Below are 18,543 nucleotides of genomic sequence, written 5' to 3' on the forward strand. Positions count from 1 at the left end.
GTATTTGCATGTATAGTGAAGAATGAAGGACAAAACAACACATGCAGATTCAATTTATCCCGAGAATTACACTCTATGGGTCTACTTATGAATAATAATTTCTTCTTCCCCTAGCAGTTCTAGTCACATGGTGATTATTTTTTAATTGCTTGTTCAATAATCATGTTTACATCCATTTCTGTTTGAAACCTATTTAACAATAAATCCTTCAAATAGTTATAGGCTTGCTAATTTTAATATCAATATATAAATTGTCTTATATCAGCTCTACCTCACCACCATCTCTCTCAACCTCTCCCATCTCGAAATCGTCAGACTGCTTGCCTGACATCCAGTATTAGTAGACCAGCACTTTCTCCAAATAAATATTGGGAACGCCAAAGCCTATGTCTTTGGTCCTGGCTAAAAACTCTGTTCCTTAGCTAGCGACTCAATCCCTCTCCCTGGCAACCGTCTGAGACTGAACCAGACGTCTGAGGCAGCCTTGGTGTCATATGTGACCCCAAGATGAGCTTCCAACTACATATCTGCGTCATCACTAAGACCAACTATTTCCACCTCCGAAACATCGCTCGACTTCCCTGCCTCAGCTCATCAGTTGCTGAAATCCTCATCCATGCCTTTGTTATCTCGAGACTTGACTATCCCAACGCACTCCAGGCCGGCCTCCCACATTCTACCTTCCATAAGCATTAAGTCCCATTCACCCATCACTTCTGTGCTCGCTGACCGACACTGGCTCCCGGTTAAGCAACATGTCGATTTAAAAATTCTCATCCTCATTTTCAAATCCCTTCATGGCCTCACCCCTCCCCATCTCTAATCTTGTCCAGGCCTACAGCTCTCAGAGATATCTGCGCTCCTGTAAGTCTGGCCTCTTCAGCATCTTAGATTTTAATTGCTACATCATCGGTGGCTGTACCTTCAGCTGTCAAGGCCTTAAGCTTTGGAATTCCCTCCTTAACCCTCTCTGCCTCTCTTTCCTCCTTCATGATGCTCCTTAAAACCTAATCTTTGACCAAGCCTTTGCCCTAATATCATTCTAAGTGGCTCAGGGTCAAATTTTGCTTTGTAATGCTCCTGTGAAGCACCATAGGATAGTTTATTATGTCAAAGGTGCTATTAAGTTTTATTGTTGTCTTAGATTTCTCAATATTAAACATAATTGGTTTAATCTGCAACACTGTTCAATTTCTGTATATTTTCCCAGGCCTTTTTAGGAAAAGCCACACACCTCTCCCACACACACATACTCAACACCCACCCCGCCTCCCAACACACACACACACTCTCTCAACACCCACCCCGCCTCCCAACACACACACTCTCTCAACACCCACCCCGCCTCCCAACACACACACACACACACACACATACTCAACATTCACCCCCACACACACATACTCAACACATACACACACACACACACACTCACTCAACACACACACAACACACACTCACTCAACACACACACAACACACACTCACTCAACACACACACAACACACACTCACTCAACACACACACAACACACACTCACTCAACACACACACAACACACACTCACTCAACACACACACAACACACACTCACTCAACACACACACAACACACACTCACTCAACACACACACAACACACACTCACTCAACACACACACAACACACACTCACTCAACACACACACAACACACACTCACTCAACACACACACAACACACACTCACTCAACACACACACAACACACACTCACTCAACACACACACAACACACACTCACTCAACACACACACAACACACACTCACTCAACACACACACAACACACACTCACTCAACACACACACAACACACACTCACTCAACACACACACAACACACACTCACTCAACACACACACACATATACTCAACACCCACACACACGGCTGAATTTAGTGTGGCCATCTGGAGCAGCAATAGTGGCGTGGGGAGATGAAGAATCGCGTCAGACCCAGAAATCCAGCGTCGTAACGTCGGTTCCAGATTTAGTCAGGGGCGCGAAAGCACCAAGGCAGCATCGCCGCCCCGCCATGACGGGAATGTAATTTAAATTGTACAGCACTTACTTCTAATACATTTTCATCTAATTCATCGGGATTCAATGGGTGCCTTGGGATTAAGTGGAAAGTGGGTAGCCCTCATGTGCCTTCAGATTCCCTACCGTTAAAAGCTGTTGGCATGCCACGATGTGTAGGCAGTCATGTCCAGCACTGCATAGGGGAAGAGAGGGTGTGGAGACCATTGTTGCCCTACAGTGCAGTGCACTCTGCTGGGGGGGGCGGGGGCTCGGGGTCTTGGATGAGAGTGCCGGCTGAGCAAGGTCTCAGGTGGTCTGCAACAGGGTGGCTTTGTCTGTATCGAGCGACCAAACTGCTGGCTGAGATCTTTAGTCACCCATACTGCTGGAGGAAAGGGTCTACTATCAGCAAGGGTGGGCACTGAGGGTCATCAGGGATTCTGCCAGAAGTAGCAAAAGCTCAGCTGCCCATTGCAGGGTCATCTCTGCATCGACAGCACTCTGTAGGCCCACTGATCACCTGGCATGGGTCTCATAAACCCTGTCTTTTTGGACCCCATGGCATGTTGCAGCACCTCTGATGGAGGGAGGGCCAAGCAGCAGCTGTGGCAGCCAGTGAAACTCTATGATGAGAGCAGCAGCAGCCAGCCATGCCAAGAAGGGCACACCCGAATCAGCCGCCTCCAAATGTCCAAGTGCCATCGTCAGCCATGACAACACTTCTCCAGGGAGGCCATCACCAACTTACATGCCCTGCTGCAGGATGGGTTGCGACCTATGGGATTCGAGGATTATGCTATGCCTGTGGCTCTGAAGATCACCATAGCACTTAACGTTTACACATTTGGATCATTCTAAGGATCCACCGGGGACATGTGTGGGATGTCCCAAGCAGCAGCCCACTGCTGCATCAGGAAGGTGACCAATGGCCTGCTCAAGAGGGCCGGCAACCATGTGTGCTACCCGACAGTCAGGCAGAGAGGGCCATTGGATTTGGGGCCATCACCGGATTTCCCCAGATGCAAGGTGTGATAGATTGCATGTATGTGGCCATCAAGGCTCCAACAGACCAGCCAGCCACGTTCAGTAGCAGGAAACATCAAAGAGGCTGCTGAGATAGTGGATGCATTGGTTTTAATTTTCCAAAATTCCCTAGGTTCTGGACAGGTTCCATCAGATTGGAAAATAACGAATGAACTCTGCTATTCAAGAAAGGAGCGAGACAGAAAGCAAGAAACTACAGGCCAGTTAGCTAACATCTGTCATAGAGAAACTGCTGGAATCCATTATTAAGGAGGTTATAGCAGGCCATTTAGAAAATCTCAATGAAATCAGGCAAAGTCAACATGGTTTTGTGAAGGGGAACTAGTGTTTGACTAATTTATTACAGTTCTTTGAGGGAGTAATAAGCAATGTGGATAAAGTGGAACATGTGGATGTGGTGTGCTTGGATTTCCAGAAGGCATTTGACAAACTGCCACATCAAAGGTTACTAAACAAAATAAGAGCTCATGGTGTAGGGGGTAATATATTAGCATGGATAGAGGATTGGTTAGCTAACAGCAAATAGAGAGTAGGCATAAATGGGTTGTTTTTAGGTTGGCACGCTGTAACTAGTGGAGTGTCACAGGGATCAGTGTTGGAGCCTCAACTATTTACAATCTATATCAATGACTTGGATCAAGAGACAGAATGTATGGTTGCAAAATTTGCTGATGACACGAAGATAGGTAGGAGAGTAAGTTGTGAAGAGGACATAAGGAGTCTGCAAAGGGATATAGATAGGTTAGATGAGTGGGAAAAGATTTCGCAGATGGAGTATAATGTGGGAACATGTGAACTTGTCCACTTTGGCCAGAAAAATAGAAAAGCAACATATTATTTAAATGGAGAGAGATTTCAGAACTCTGAGATGCAGAGGGATCTGGGTGCCCTAGTACACGAAACACAAAAAAATTAGGATGCAGGTACAGCAAGTGATTAAGAAGGCGAATGCAATGCTGTCATTTATTGCAAGGGGAGTGGAATATAAAACTCGAGATGTTTTGCTACAGTTGTATAGGGCATTGGTGAGACCACATCTAGACTGTGTACAGTTTTAGTCTCCTTAAAATAGATATAATTGCGTTGGAAGCAGTTCGGAGAAGGTTCAATCGACTGATTCCTGGGATGAGAGGGCTATCTTATGAGGAAAGGTTGGACAGGTTAGGTCTGTATTCATTGGAGTTTAGAAGGATGAGAGGTGATCTTATTGAAACATAAGATCCTGAGGGGACTTGACAGGGTGGATGTTTCCCCCCGTGGGAGAGACTAAAACTAGGGGGCACAGTTTAAAAATAAGGAGTCTCCCATTTAAGACAGAGATGAGGAGAATTTTTTTCTCAGAGTGTCATGCGTCTGTGGAACGCTCTTCCCTGGACAGCAGTCGAGGCAGGGTCATTGAATGTTTTTAAGGCAGAGGTACACAGATTCTTAAAAAAGGCAGTCAAAGGGTATCGGGGGTAAGTAGGAAAGTGGAGTTGAGTCCACAAACAGATCAGCCATGATCTTATAGAACAGTGGAGCAGACTCGAGGGGCCAAATAGCCTACTCCTGCTCCTAGGTCGTATGTACGTATGAAGGGCTTCCGTTCGATCAACATCTGCAACCACCGAAATCATTTCCTGCAGGTGTGTGCCCGCTTGCCAGGAAGCAGCCACGACACCTACATACTTTGACAGTCCCAGGTGCCAGAGCTTTTCAGGCCCCCTTCTCGCCTTCAGGAATGGATTCTCAGGGACAAGAGCTACCCACTGAAGACTTGGCTACTCATGTCTGTGAGGAACCCTCACAATTCAGCGGTGAAGATATACAACACTTTCCAAGGGTCCACCCGAGCGACCCATCAAGCAGACCATTGGGCCGCTGAAGGTGAGATTCCGTTGCCAAGATCGATTCGGTGGAGCCATGCTTCAAGGGTTTTACATATCGTTGTGGTCTACTGTGCTCTGCACAGTCTAGCACTGCAGAGGGAGGAAGCCTTGCATGATGATGACACGACTAAGCGACACTCCTCCACCGATGAAGAGGATGCGGAGGAGGGAGATGAGCAGGCAGCACTGGATGTTTAAGCCCTTGTATCGGAGGCCAAGCAGTTTGAACAACGGCCAAGGAGGCAAGAGACAATCTTATAGTACCCTCTTCCAGCTACCCTGATGGCCACTCAGAGAAAACACAATAAAGACTCACCTTAATGCATGCAGTCTGTCGTATCCTTTCTATTTGTGTTCAGTGCCTAGCATCTAGCTGAACCACGCGCTAGTGCGCATGGGAGATCATATTCAATTGCGAGCTGTGCTTTAGATTGGCATTCTACTCAGGGGGAAGGGGAAAGTCAGCAGCTCACAATTAATGCATGATCGAATAATCACTTTTACACAATGAAGGTTAATTGCTTGAACAAAAGAATTTTATATGATGCAACACATGTCAAATTTCAAACACCCATGAACCCTCAAGTGTCTCTAGGTAGTTTTGTTTATACGTTTGCAAGTGCCTCTATGAGGTGTGAACACATCGCTAGCAGCTGGGCTGAAGTTAGGCTGCCCCTTGACTTGTGATGACTTTGGTGGCCATCTTCTGGCTGCCCGAGGGGGTTTCCTGCATTGGTGCAGGACTCTCCTCAGGGGTTGCAGCTGCTGGAGCCGGGCTCACTAGCAGAGGGGCTGAGGCGCCAGAGTCCACACTCTGAGCACCCTGAGGGGAGCCCCCAGATGTGGAGGTCAGCCTTTCCTCCTTCCTTTCGAGGCTCATTTGAACCTCCCTGCTCACCAGAGAAGGATGAGGACCTTGAGAAGACCCCACGCACCTCATCTTCTGCTCGCCTTGCCACTGCTGCGTAGAGCACATGGTTAAGGCGATGGTTTGCAGGTCTGCGCACATTTGTGGGATCTGGCTCTCCATGAGGGTTGTCAACCTCCCGATGGAGGAAGTCATGCACTCACACACCTGAGACATGGCAGCACTCATGGCATGAATGGACTCCTCCATTGTCTGTTCATGGCTGCTTATTGCCTCTGGCAGCTCCGCCATAAGTTGCTTTATTTCTCTGCAACTCCAGCATGCCCTGTGCTGCCGACACCAGAAATTTGTCATCAACCTGGGGCTCAACATGGATCTGACCATCCACAGTCCTCCAAATGCCAGAGGCCTCTGCTGTCTCAGCCTCAGCCAACTCCTCGGACGAGTTTGTGTTGCTCTCGCCAGCTAGTGACCCTGATTCTAAAGCCGAGCAGAAATCCATTGAGGTGAAAGTATCTGCGCTGGTGCAAGATGCAGGAGAGTCATGGGACACTGCATCCTCTGAGTGCGGATCCTCCTCAGAGGTTGGCGGCTGTCCCCCTTCTGGTTGAATTTCCTGCGGACGCCGACCTGCATGAGGGAACACAAAAACGTGTGGGTTAGGCTGTGCAGATCACCTCATGCCAACCATAGGTAATGTGGGTCTCCAGGAGTGAACTGTATGTCGAAGGAAGTCAATTTTAACTCACTTCCGTACAGACTCTAGTCTCACCATCAGCTATTGAGCGGCCGCCCTGGGTCCCGGCTAATTCCAGTGCCTCTTCCTCAGCTGTAAATTTGCGGATGACACGAAGGTCGGTGGAGTTGTGGATAGTGCCGAAGGATGTTGTAGGTTACAGAGGGACATAGATAGGCTGCAGAGCTGGGCTGAGAGATGGCAAATGGAGTTGAATGCGGAAAAGTGTGAGGTGATTCACTTTGGAAGGAGTAACAGGAATGCAGAGTACTGGGCTAATGGGAAGATTCTTGGTAGTGTAGATGAACAGAGAGATCTTGATGTCCAGGTACATAAATCCCTGAAAGTTGCTACCCAGGTTAATAGAGCTGTTAAGAAGGCATATGGTGTGTTAGCTTTTATTAGTAGGGGGATCGAGTTTCGGAGCCACGAGGTCATGCTGCAGCTGTACAAAACTCTGGTGAGACCGCACCTGGAGTATTGCGTGCAGTTCTGGTCACCGCATTACAGGAAGGATGTGGAAGCTTTGGAAAAGGTGCAGAGGAGATTTACTAGGATGTTGCCTGGTATGGAGGGAAGGTCTTACGAGGAAAGGCTGAGGGACTTGAGGTTGTTTTCGTTGGAGAGAAGGAGGAGGAGAGGTGACTTAATAGAGACATATAAGATAATCAGAGGGTTGGAAAGGGTGGATAGTGAGAGCCTTTTTCCTCGGATGGTGATGGCAAACACGAGGGGACATAGCTTTAAGTTGAGGGGTGATAGATATAGGACAGATGTGAGAGGTAATTTCTTTACAGAGTAGTAGGGGCGTGGAACGCCCTGCCTGCAACAGTAGTAGACTCGCCAACTTTAAGGGCATTTAAGTGGTCATTGGATAGACATATGGATGAAAATGGAACAGTGTAGGTCAGATGGTTTCACAGGTCGGCGCAACATCGAGGGCTGAAGGGCCTGTACTGCGCTGTAATGTTCTATGTTCTAGAGGCAGGATGTCTGGTATTCCTCCACCAGTCCAGGATATCTCCCTGCTGTTATGGGCCCTCTTGTCCTGCAAGCGGAAAGAGGGAGATAGCAATACTTCGCAGAGAGATCAACATGACAATGCTGCCTGTGTCAGCCCCTCGTTCCCTACTGGGGTATCCTATATAGCTCATTCTCCCATCCGCTCTCAGGGGAGTTAATAGGGGTGAGTTTTGAAAGAAGGTGGCCTGCGGCTGAGATGTAGCCATGCATCTGTCAGGATCAGGTGACGCATCACCCACTTTGCCATTGCCGTTGCAGTACGTCCCTCTCAATGTCCCGCTTCCTCCTGCGTAGCCACTTGCAATCAACAAAAAACAGGGGTGTGCAGCAGCCACCTTGGCAGAACAATGGAGATCATTGACCCTCTTGCGACACTGTACCCATATCCAGGAAGTGACACCACAGCTGCTGACCTCTTCAGCGATCTCCATCCAGGCTTGCTTGGTCAGGCAGGAGGACCACTTCTTGCCATTGCTGGGGAATAGGACCTCATGCCTTTCCGTTGCAGCCTGCAGGAGTATCTGGAGGGAGTCATGACTAAACCGTGGATCTACCCTGTGTCTTGTCTCTGCCATCCTGAGAGGTCCACCTCAGAGGGGTGAGGGTTCAGAGTCACTGCAGCACGGGTCTCAGCTGCAAACAGGGAACAGCAAATGAATGCAAGGAAACACTGCAAGCAGGGCTGGCAAGCCTTTAAATATGGCACCAGCACCTCCTCCGGAGTCAAATGACACCATGTTCGGTGCCTCACATCCCACCCATACTATGATTGGCCAGGCCTCGTGCCTCCATTATACTAAGTGGCGACCCACTGTATGATTGCAGTGGGCCAGCCACCCACGTGACTAGTGGGAACGGCACACACTTCTAGGTCCGCTGCCAGGACCCGTGGCAAGCTCATTAAATTCAGCCCACAGCGTGCAGTCATCCACAAACTAAGTTAATCTATAGATCTCTCAGCAAAGTCAGAACAGCAAGGCTTCTATGATCCACTCTTGACAGCCTCAAGCATATGCAACTGCTCAAATAGAACTGACAATGATCTACTACAAAATTAATTATCTAATTGATTATTTCAAGAGCTTTTAATTCAGCCATGCATCTCTCATGGTGGATCCTACCAAATACTTTCTGTACGTTAGATGTATAATATCACATTATCAACCACAGGAAAATTCTAGGTCTGTTATAAAGAGCCTGCCTTCCACAATCATCACTGGTTTGCTTTGAATTTCTTGACTGTATTTTGATTACCCATTACAGATTTCAAGTTAACAGATATATATCTCCACTATCACACACCTATTATCTTTTATAAATTCAGGCACAGTATCATGCAGTCTTCTGCTGCCATTTTGTGTCTAAGCAGCAGTTAGAAACTTCAGCAAAGCATTCTTCCTATTGCCAATTTATTATTAAGTACTCTTGTATTAGTTTCATCCAGAACTGGTGCTCTTTGATTTTTTTTTTAAATGGTGATTTAATTGCCCTGTTTCTTTTTCAATGATTCCCCCTTTTCAACACACAAAGCACAAACTCGCTGCTAAAACATACTTACTTTTCTATTTAAAACCAACAATAAATTGAAACTACATGACTACTACTTTAAGGACATTGAGCATATTAAATAATGCAATAGTTCATGCAGTGCAGCAAATTGGACAACTGGTTTTGTAGAATTTGTACATAAATTTATTGTCACGTTACTATCTCAAGTCTGGCAAAAATTGCTGCAGCTCACTCAAATGGTCCTATGAGGTCTGTAATTTTTTTTAAAATTATCCAAGCCAGATTTCTTCTACAATCTCCATTCAGAAACTACAATTAAATGGTGGAAAACTGCTGCAGAGGAGTCTAAGTAGCTACAGAAGGTTGCAAAAGGTCAGAGGAGGCAGTGATAACTTTTCCTGAGTGCATGGCATTCTGAACAGGGGTTTGATAACCAAACTTCAATTAATCTAGGTGTTAAACACAGATCAAAGATTAGTTCTGGTCAATTTGGAATCTTGGCAGAATTTGGCCTTTTGAGAAATTTCTGCTCAAGAGTTATTCAGTTTTACAAAATTAGCATATAGATGAAAATTATTTTAAAATGCCCCACACAGCAAGTTAACAATTTTTGCTAAAATTAGAGACATAAGCTTCTAGGACTGATGTGTTCATTGCTTTCTCATTAGCTGTTTCCAAATGTAAATCTGAATTTCAATCAATTCACTTTAAATTTTCTATTAAAGTTAACTAGGGGTAGAGTTTCCACTCCTTTATGTTAGCAACATCAGCTCAAAAGGGACAGAAATAGTTGAACCAGCACAAAAGATCATGGGATTTTTTTACCTAAGTGAGAAAGACCCAAAATCATTTATGATCAGGGTTCCACAATCTTTTATACTAGTTTAAGATCAGATTCTCCCAAATCAGATACCTCCCACAAAACTGGCCACACCCCCAGTTCCTGCCAATTACTCTAGTTAGGAAAGACTCTTCCAATTGCACTAACTTTCTTAGGTGCACAGACACTTTTAAAGTTTTTCATATCAAGAACATTTTAATTTACTAAGAAATTGGCTAGTGTACACCAATGAAATTAGTAAACGGTCCAATTTTTTTTTTAAAAAACAGGTTGCTCAATGTCTGAACGCTTATTAAAAATGCCTGCTTTCAGTGATAAATCCATTTTCGGCTGTATCAATAAAGGTGGACTATGTTATTACTTCTAAATGCACTAATGAATACTTCTTAATGGAAAGAAAAATATAAATAATTACATTCCATTACATGCCTGATTGCACAGGTTCATGGAAGATTTGTTGTGATTATGCAAATGATTTAGCAGAAACATGAACTATACCTAACCAGAATAATTTTGAGCACATTTGGGTCACAATTTTCCGATTGTGCCCAAAGTAGAAACTCAATCCCCTAGTATGTGCATAAATAAAACAAAATTTATTCATTAAAAACCTACTTCAACAGTTTTTTTAAATTCAATATAAAACTGACCTGAAATCATCATCAACTCTCTTAAAGCGTCCCTGTTCTTTAGGTAGAGCTCCACGACCAAAAATTGGCTCCAGATAGACCCATTTCCTTTGAATTTGATTTAAATTGTGTAAATATTCATCAAGATCCGCCAATCTATTTTCCCAAATGGACACTTTGTCCTCAAACCCTTTATAGTAGGGGGAGTCCTTAAGGGTCTGGAGTAGGCATTGGTTATCTCCAACCTGGTTAACAATGTCTTTCCAATCTTTAATCAGCTTGATAGTTATTTTCTGGCTGTCCTGATAATCAGTCATCATAAAGACTGACGCAGCCCCCCACAAGTCAAGCTCCCGCAAAGCTTCTCTAATGGAGACTTCCCCTTGTGCTCGACTGTTGAGTTCCTGAAAGGAAAGTTACAAACACTACTGATCAATTAATTCCAACAGGTCAATCAATTACAAGTTCTTCAGCAAAACTGACAAATACAAAGAACAGTTTGAAATAAAATGGTATGCTCAATAAGAAGCAATAACAAATCTGTCTTTAAGAAATCTCAGCAAGTGAACAACTACAGGTAACTACTTTGAAGTCACTGCTGAGAATACTGCACATTATTTAGGAATTAAAGATGTGAATAAAGAATATCCATATTAAACGTCTTGTAGTCTAACATTTATTTAGAACAATAAAGAACAACCCGAATCAAGTTCTGTATAATTCAAAGTACTAACAGATACACTCATAAAATATAAAACTTCTGCTAATAGTAGAGGAAGGAAAGAATTCTCCATTTCATTGGTAGATTTACGAGCTTAATTGTAACAATTAATTAAAAGGCAAGGATGAAGATGACATATATGTTACAAGCTGGTGCAACTCTAATAGAATTACACTTGGTGAGTCAGAGGATATGATGCTTTATCACAATCAGTGCATTACAGTATGCAACACAGAGTGTATTATTATTTAAGTGACTTGGTAATAATTATTGTGATTGAAATCTTGGACTGAATAAGCTTTATGCTTGAAATGATAAAAAAAAAGTTTTTGCTCCAGGCACTGAAGTCTTCATGCTGTATTCGTACAGTTCATATTAACTTATGGATTGAAATCAGTGCTGTTTTGGAAACAACAGCAGGTGGTCATTGCGGGAATAATAATGTAAAAATGTAATAATGTAAAAATAATTTATTTCACCACAACTACTGTTAATGTTACGGGCACAGCAGACAAATCAAAAAAGTAAAACAAAGAACAGAAGGGAAGTGTAACTAGCATTGGTAGGGGAGAGGAGCAGGAAACAGTCTAGAACAGGTGGCACAGCTGAGGGACAAGAACAGATAATGTGGTTGGAGGAATGAAGAATTTAATAGGGAAAACTGGGGGGCAGGTATATTCTCAGTAATGTGTTCACTGAGAAAGGGACTAATCAGTGCCATTATGCTAAGGATTAAAGCCCTGCAATCAGTGGGCAAAGTCAATGAAGAGACAGATAAAAAAAATGGTTTTAATATAAAAATAAGAGAAGTGCAGATTACTGTTCTGATGAGCTCCAACTTTGCCCAATAGCACGATTCCATTAAAAATCATTTTTCTCAACTGCATTTTGTTCCTGAAGTTGGTACATTACACAGATTGATTGCTATCTGAGTTTGAGGTAGAAACTGGCATGGGTTGCACCTGTTTCTAAAGTGTAAAACTGCCACAGAGCAAACCAATTTAGCAGTGGGACAACCTGCACATGTGCTGATAACACAACTAAATTCATGAGGTCCTACTTTTAGGCATCCCGGGTGAATGCCTATAACAGGTGCTAGTCCCTTGAACTATGTAAACTGGGAGCTAATGTCTGTTGAAAGATTCCATCCAGAAATTAATTGGCAAATGCCAGACTGGGCCCTCACAGGATTTTTTTTTTTAATGACTGTTTTCTGAAGCTGGAGGATCAGGAGTGTTCCCCCAACACCACAGGATTCACGATCATATCCCCCTCTCCACACCCCATGTTTCCTGCTCCAACCTCCCATTTCAGTATGTAGCCAATGAAATTGAAGTCTTCATTCAGGCAAGCTGCCTGTGAAGATGTGACCAACAATGGTAGCTCAGGCCAGGTATGCTGATGAGGCCCAAGCATCAATTTTCATTGATCCTCGGGGCTCTTAGGTGAGGCACACAGTAGTCACGCAACCAGAGTCTGAGCTTAAAAACAGGCCTAGACCAATATCTGCTGCTTTGTGTTTTCAGAAATTCTGAAAGGCTGAAATGATAGCAAAATGAAAGTCAGCATTAGCCAAAAAAAAGCAAAATAAAGAAAATCAAAGCCAATAAAGAGCCAGAAAGAACAGCACAAAGAAAAATTACAAGCTGAAAACAGAACAAAGTAATAAATATAACCTTGAGCAAAATAAACAAAGAAAAGTGATAAAAAAACATTTAATTTTTTTGGTATGCTTGCACTCAGTTACATACAAAAAAAACACAAGCTAAAAAATTGCCTGGCAATACAGCAAAACTATTAGTTTTTCCTGATAACCATGCTGTTGTGTAAACTTTAGGTGATAGTTTCAAAAATACAATGATGCTTCTCATAAAAAGTACTATCAACTGTTTAAAAGTTGTCCATTTAATTTAATTTGCAGCTACATTATTTTAGTTACCAGCAATAACCATTAGTTCATACTTTTAGGTCTGAAGATTTTGCTACTATGACATCTGCCACTTTCAACAAGTCTCCAAATTGTAATTTCTCTATTGTGGTGCCTCTGGGCATGCCTAGCAGACGAAACAGGTCCAGCCAGTGATCCTGGGAGAGATGTTCTCCACGGACATATTTCAGAACAGGGACTAATGTCTGCAGAAAGAGCAAAAAAAGGTTAAATAAATAATGATCTTCCAACCCAAAATGTGTCAGTATTTCTATGTGTGTTATGTGAAGCTGCAGAAAGGTTCCTTGATTTCTAAAAATTAAATAAAATACAAGAAACCTACTTATTTACAGTAAATTTGGAGTTCAGAATTTAAATATTTATTTGTCTATATTTAACCAAAGTTCACCAAAAACAAAATCTAATTTGCATTACAAGATTTTTTGGGGGATTTTTTGTGCTCAAGGTGAAGGATGTTAATTGCTTGGGGAAAAGAACACTTTACATTTTGGTTATCTAGTGTCAATATCATCCAGCCAAGGTCAGGTACAGTATGGTTAGATGCAAAGCAAAGTTCAGTCCCAACAATGTACTTCAAGCACTACTTTAATACATTATGCTTACATGGCATTTTTCCATTTCGCACATCAGTCATCCTCTGGCCTTTCAAAATGGGATTACCTAGGTAGGAGCAGTTTTTTTTTTAAACTATGGGTCCATACACACAAGGAACTGGATTGAGACAGCCCAAATTATTTTCATGCATGGAAACCATACAGCTAGAAGACAGTTATCACATCTGTCCTATTTGAACTCGGGTCCCAGAGGTGAAGGCCACCGTCTAACCTATTATACCATCTAGTCCCTAGATCACATTTTCCTTCTAGGACTGAATATACTTGGAAAGCAATTCACCTTGTATCTATCAACATCTTTCTGCAGTTTGACAGTTATTGTCGTTTGTTCATTTCTTTTTCTCAGCTTATCATGCCAGATCAATAGAAAATCTTCGAACACATAGGTCTTACTCCTGTGAAAATCAACATACAATTTTGATTAAATAAATTTTCAGTTCACAAGAACAAACAAATGATTAATATTCCTGAAGTGGCAGTAAAGAACTTATAGCAATTTAAACAAAAAAAAGTAGCTAACTCACATGAAGAAGTATTTGCAAAAATGCAATTTACGGAACTGGTTTTACTAAATCTCGAGTTCTCTAAAATTACGATAAAATTTGTTATCAAATACTTTTGCCACTATTCAACAAACATCAGCTTAATACTTACTTCACTGAGCCAAATAACAAGTATAATTTACACCACAAGTGGTGCATTTGAGCACTTCAAGAAGGAAACCTAGACTTCAGTAAGATAGTTCTTGTACAGGATCAAATTTACCTTTCCTTTGTTTACAGCACAGTGGAACCCACTTACAGCAAAATAATATATCAGGTACAGTTGATGTTGTATTACTGATGCACACAAAACTGCAAATACAACAAGTTGCTACACAGAAACTTAGAATATTGCACACATTCATAAAAACATGCAATCCGGGATGGTTTTATGAAAGTTAATTAAACTTGAACCTACACCATTCTTTGTTTTTTTTTTCAATGTGCTCCTGATCTGAAACTTTCTACATATCTTGCAAAAAGACTGATCCTGAGAAGACCATTTTTTTGTGGCTGATCTGCAATGAATGCTTTTAAAAGTGCACAAGCTGATTTGGTGGCTCACTGAGGGCACAATGTCACTGAGCCATATAGACCCCAGAAGGTCACATATTTAATTATCAGATAGCACTGAGTTAATTGATCTCAGCCAAGCCAGTAATTGGGGTGCTACAACTACCTCAGCAGCAAAATTTAGCAGGAGTCCTACTCCTGATCATCAACCAAACACTCCGAAAACAAATAATGTGCATGAATGTCAGGTGAGGATATGATACCTACCCCGCATCCCCTCCCACAACTTATATTTCCCTTCCATCCTGAGATTTTTTTCAGAGTTTTACAGTATGCTAGGTAAACAGAGAACGGAGCAGGAAAGACAGCTGACAAGGGTTAAATGGCATCCGTCTATGCTGTTAAATTACATTATTCTAGGAGATCGGCTGGAAACATGAAAACATAATTGAAGAAAAGGGTGTTTAACAGAAGATTATATTTCAGAGGTGGAAACAAAGCAGTCTTGATAAGGAATTATATATGGGAAGGTGTCCGAGCTCAGTAAAGCAGTACAATCAGGTAGCCAACCAACACTCAATAATGGCTGCTTGGGCAAAGTCTTGGAAAGCACCGACAGCCTATGAACTGTCACATCAGTACCCCTAGAAAAGGAACACAGAGAAGATAACTAACATAAAGAAATAAAAGCAATGTATGACTCGATGCACCAGTTTTCAGCACTGATTCCCCATCACAAACCAATAATAAATTGAGTTTCACTCTAAGTAACTGGATATTCCACTTGAAACAGCAGGTCTTTCATTCAATTATTACAAGTTAATTTTAACATTGAAAAAGGTTTCACCAAATTGGATTTCATTATAATCAAGCTCCATAGTAATGGAATGTTTAAAGTGAGCAATGGTCAAAGTTACTGGTTTACAGTATCTGAATAAAATCAAATTCTCTCTTCATGCATGGATTCCTGGATTTTTGCTGGTGGTCTGGGACTGCATTCTGCAATTCCACCTATTTATATCAAAGGGTTGTGGTTTATTATGATTTCAATCAAGCTCCCTTTTTCTTCAATGGGATTCCAGGATTTTCACCAATGATTGAAATCATATTTCATGATCATTTCTATTCTCCCATTAAAAAAAATGCATTCACATGTTAAGAGGATCATAACAGAACTGATATGCAGCAGAATTACTGGTCAGTCGAAGTTGCAAAATTATTGGTCAGTCAGGTTCACCTACGTTGGCTAGAATAAATTCCATTAGTTCTTGGCAGGCACTATTAAATAATGCACATCAAAACTGAGCATTTCATCTCAAGGGAGAAAACTGAATTTTGTATCTTAACCCATTTCTAGCACTGCCAGCTGCACATCAATCTCAACAACAACTCGAATAATTTCATTACCAGGATTGCCTGACCTACCTGCTGAAAAAGGCTATGACAAGAGAGAAGCTTTGTGGTGAAACAGAGTTAAAGACCATGAAAAGGCAAATCGGTACAATATCCATTGAGAATTTGATGAAAATTAAATATTAAAAAATGCAGCATACAAATGTTATAATTTGAGACTACATTCACTTACCTAAAGGAGATCCAGTCTTCATTTACCATATTTTGTAATCCTTTGGTAAAGTCCTCATATAATGACCACATCATTTCATACTGTTCAAGATCCTCACGAAGATGCTCTGTCAACTCAAATTCGGGTTCCTCTACTTTAAAATGGTGACAGTCTTCACTGAAAAGAGTTATATATAACAAGCTGCATAAGAATATTCAATTAACCAGCTATTCCAGTAAGTTTATTGGGTAAATGCATCAAGTGGTACATTACTGAGCCACACAGACCAGGAAGATTTCAAATCTGATCCCCTATTTTGGGGCAAATTATCTGATCTCAGTTAAAGCGGAACTTGGTGGGGGGGAAAAGGGTAGGGGAGAAGTCCGCGGGCTGGATTTTATTTTCCCACTGCCACGCCGCCGAGGTCTTGAGTGCGGCAGCTCATTTAAATATGCAGGGTGGCCGCCCCTCCCCCCCGCAAATCACGTGGTGGGGGCAACCTCGGCGATGCTGTGAATGGCATCAGCTGTCTCTGCGCAGGTGCTGGTGCCATTTTTAAAGGGCTGCTAGCCCTGCTCAGAGAATGCAGAGTTGCCCCCCGTTTCCCCTACCTACTAGACTAAAAATAAATGTTTGGTACATCTTCCTCCCCAGCCCCACCCGCCAATACACTGAAATTGCAGAGTTGACCCCTTCTCCCCACAACTGCACAAAGTGCAGAGTTGACCCCTCTCCTCCCCGTCCTCAACTGCACAAAGTACAAAGATCACCTTTTGCCCCCAACACTAAAAATGCGGCATTGACCCCGTCCTCCCCCATCCCAGGACACTAAAAATGCTCTGATCCTCCTTTCCCCAACTCAGCGGCACCAGCTTTCCCTGGATGTGAAAGTGAAGGCACGTAAGTGCCGCCTGTCGCACAGAAGATCCGACCCGACGGTAAGATCGTGGGGAATTGGTTTTAAATATATGCATAGTTAATTTCAATATTTAAAGTCGGGTCCCGTCGCCAAGCAGCAGGGAGCCACCACGGAGCCTCGCCGCCGCCAGGAAGATCCGGCCCAGCAATCCCGGCATCGAGCTCCGTGGCAGGTCACTGCCGCTGCGATCTTCCGGCCCCCACCACCCACCCCCCCACGATGGAGCCTGATGTCGGGAGCTCAACAAATCCAGCCCAGTAAGTCAGAGTTTGATGGAAGAGCACACAAAGATGCAAGGATAGTATTGTACTGAGCTGTAATGCCCAATGTCAAAAATGTCGACAACAAATCTCTATATAGGTTTGTGTATAAAGCATGGCCATTTGCGCAAGCTAACTGTTGTCACCATCCACTGAACCATATTACAATGTGAATCACAGAATTCATGAGAGGAGCGGTAAAAGGCAAGAAAAAAAGGTTAACGGCTGTAGCACACTTTATACTGCTTTCACTGTTTACATCAAGAGTGCCCAAACATTTTGTCTATGGGTCATATTGGTGTATATTATGGAGACTTCCAAATTTAAAAAAAGTTCCCACAATTTGCATGTATCTCAAGCTGTCAATATGAACAGGGCTTGATGTTTGGATTAATAATTTATCCATCAATCAGGTGCTGAGAAGAGACATTTCCAAATGTCCAGCCCTGTAAAAATCAATCACGAGAAATCAGTGCAGTATGAATTAAACACAATTACGAAATAAGTGAATTTCTTAGGGTTTGGCGGACAAACTATCTATAGCTTGTGGACTGTTCATGACAACCCCTCAAATATGCTTACTTCAGCTTTCAGGAGCATTTCATAAAGTATTACAAGTTTCAGCAACATATGGTGATAACTTTATTTTGTAATGCTGTTGCCCTAATTATTAAAAACATACATCAATTTCTTTCTGGTTGCCTCCAGTTCATCAAACTCAATTCTCTTCTCCTTTATACATTCAACACATTTGTTGAGAATTTCCACATTTCCACTGTCAACAACATCATCACTGGGCTTCAGTTGATTCCAGCGAGCTTCAAACTTCTCCAGCTTTTGGATGTACATCTTTATACGAGACTCAACATTTGCTTTCATGATTTCAACCTAAGGAG

At 42.6% G+C, this 18,543-nt stretch overlaps 1 protein-coding gene across 2 annotated transcripts in view; it reads right to left on the bottom strand.

The window, feature by feature from the left end:
* dync2h1 (dynein cytoplasmic 2 heavy chain 1) overlaps nt 1-18,543 on the bottom strand; it is an 836,995-nt gene that overhangs the window by 706,747 nt on the left and 111,705 nt on the right. For both annotated transcript variants that reach the window (XM_068033753.1, XM_068033752.1), the window contains exons 23-27: nt 18,330-18,535; nt 16,490-16,645; nt 14,130-14,244; nt 13,250-13,420; nt 10,588-10,970 (exon numbers count right to left, since the gene is read on the bottom strand). In XM_068033753.1, coding sequence (XP_067889854.1) covers nt 10,588-10,970; nt 13,250-13,420; nt 14,130-14,244; nt 16,490-16,645; nt 18,330-18,535 — 1,031 coding nt within the window. The remainder of the gene's footprint in view (nt 1-10,587; nt 10,971-13,249; nt 13,421-14,129; nt 14,245-16,489; nt 16,646-18,329; nt 18,536-18,543) is intronic.

Source organism: Heterodontus francisci, chromosome 6 (assembly GCF_036365525.1).
Source record: "Heterodontus francisci isolate sHetFra1 chromosome 6, sHetFra1.hap1, whole genome shotgun sequence".
Classification (NCBI taxonomy): domain Eukaryota; kingdom Metazoa; phylum Chordata; class Chondrichthyes; order Heterodontiformes; family Heterodontidae; genus Heterodontus; species Heterodontus francisci.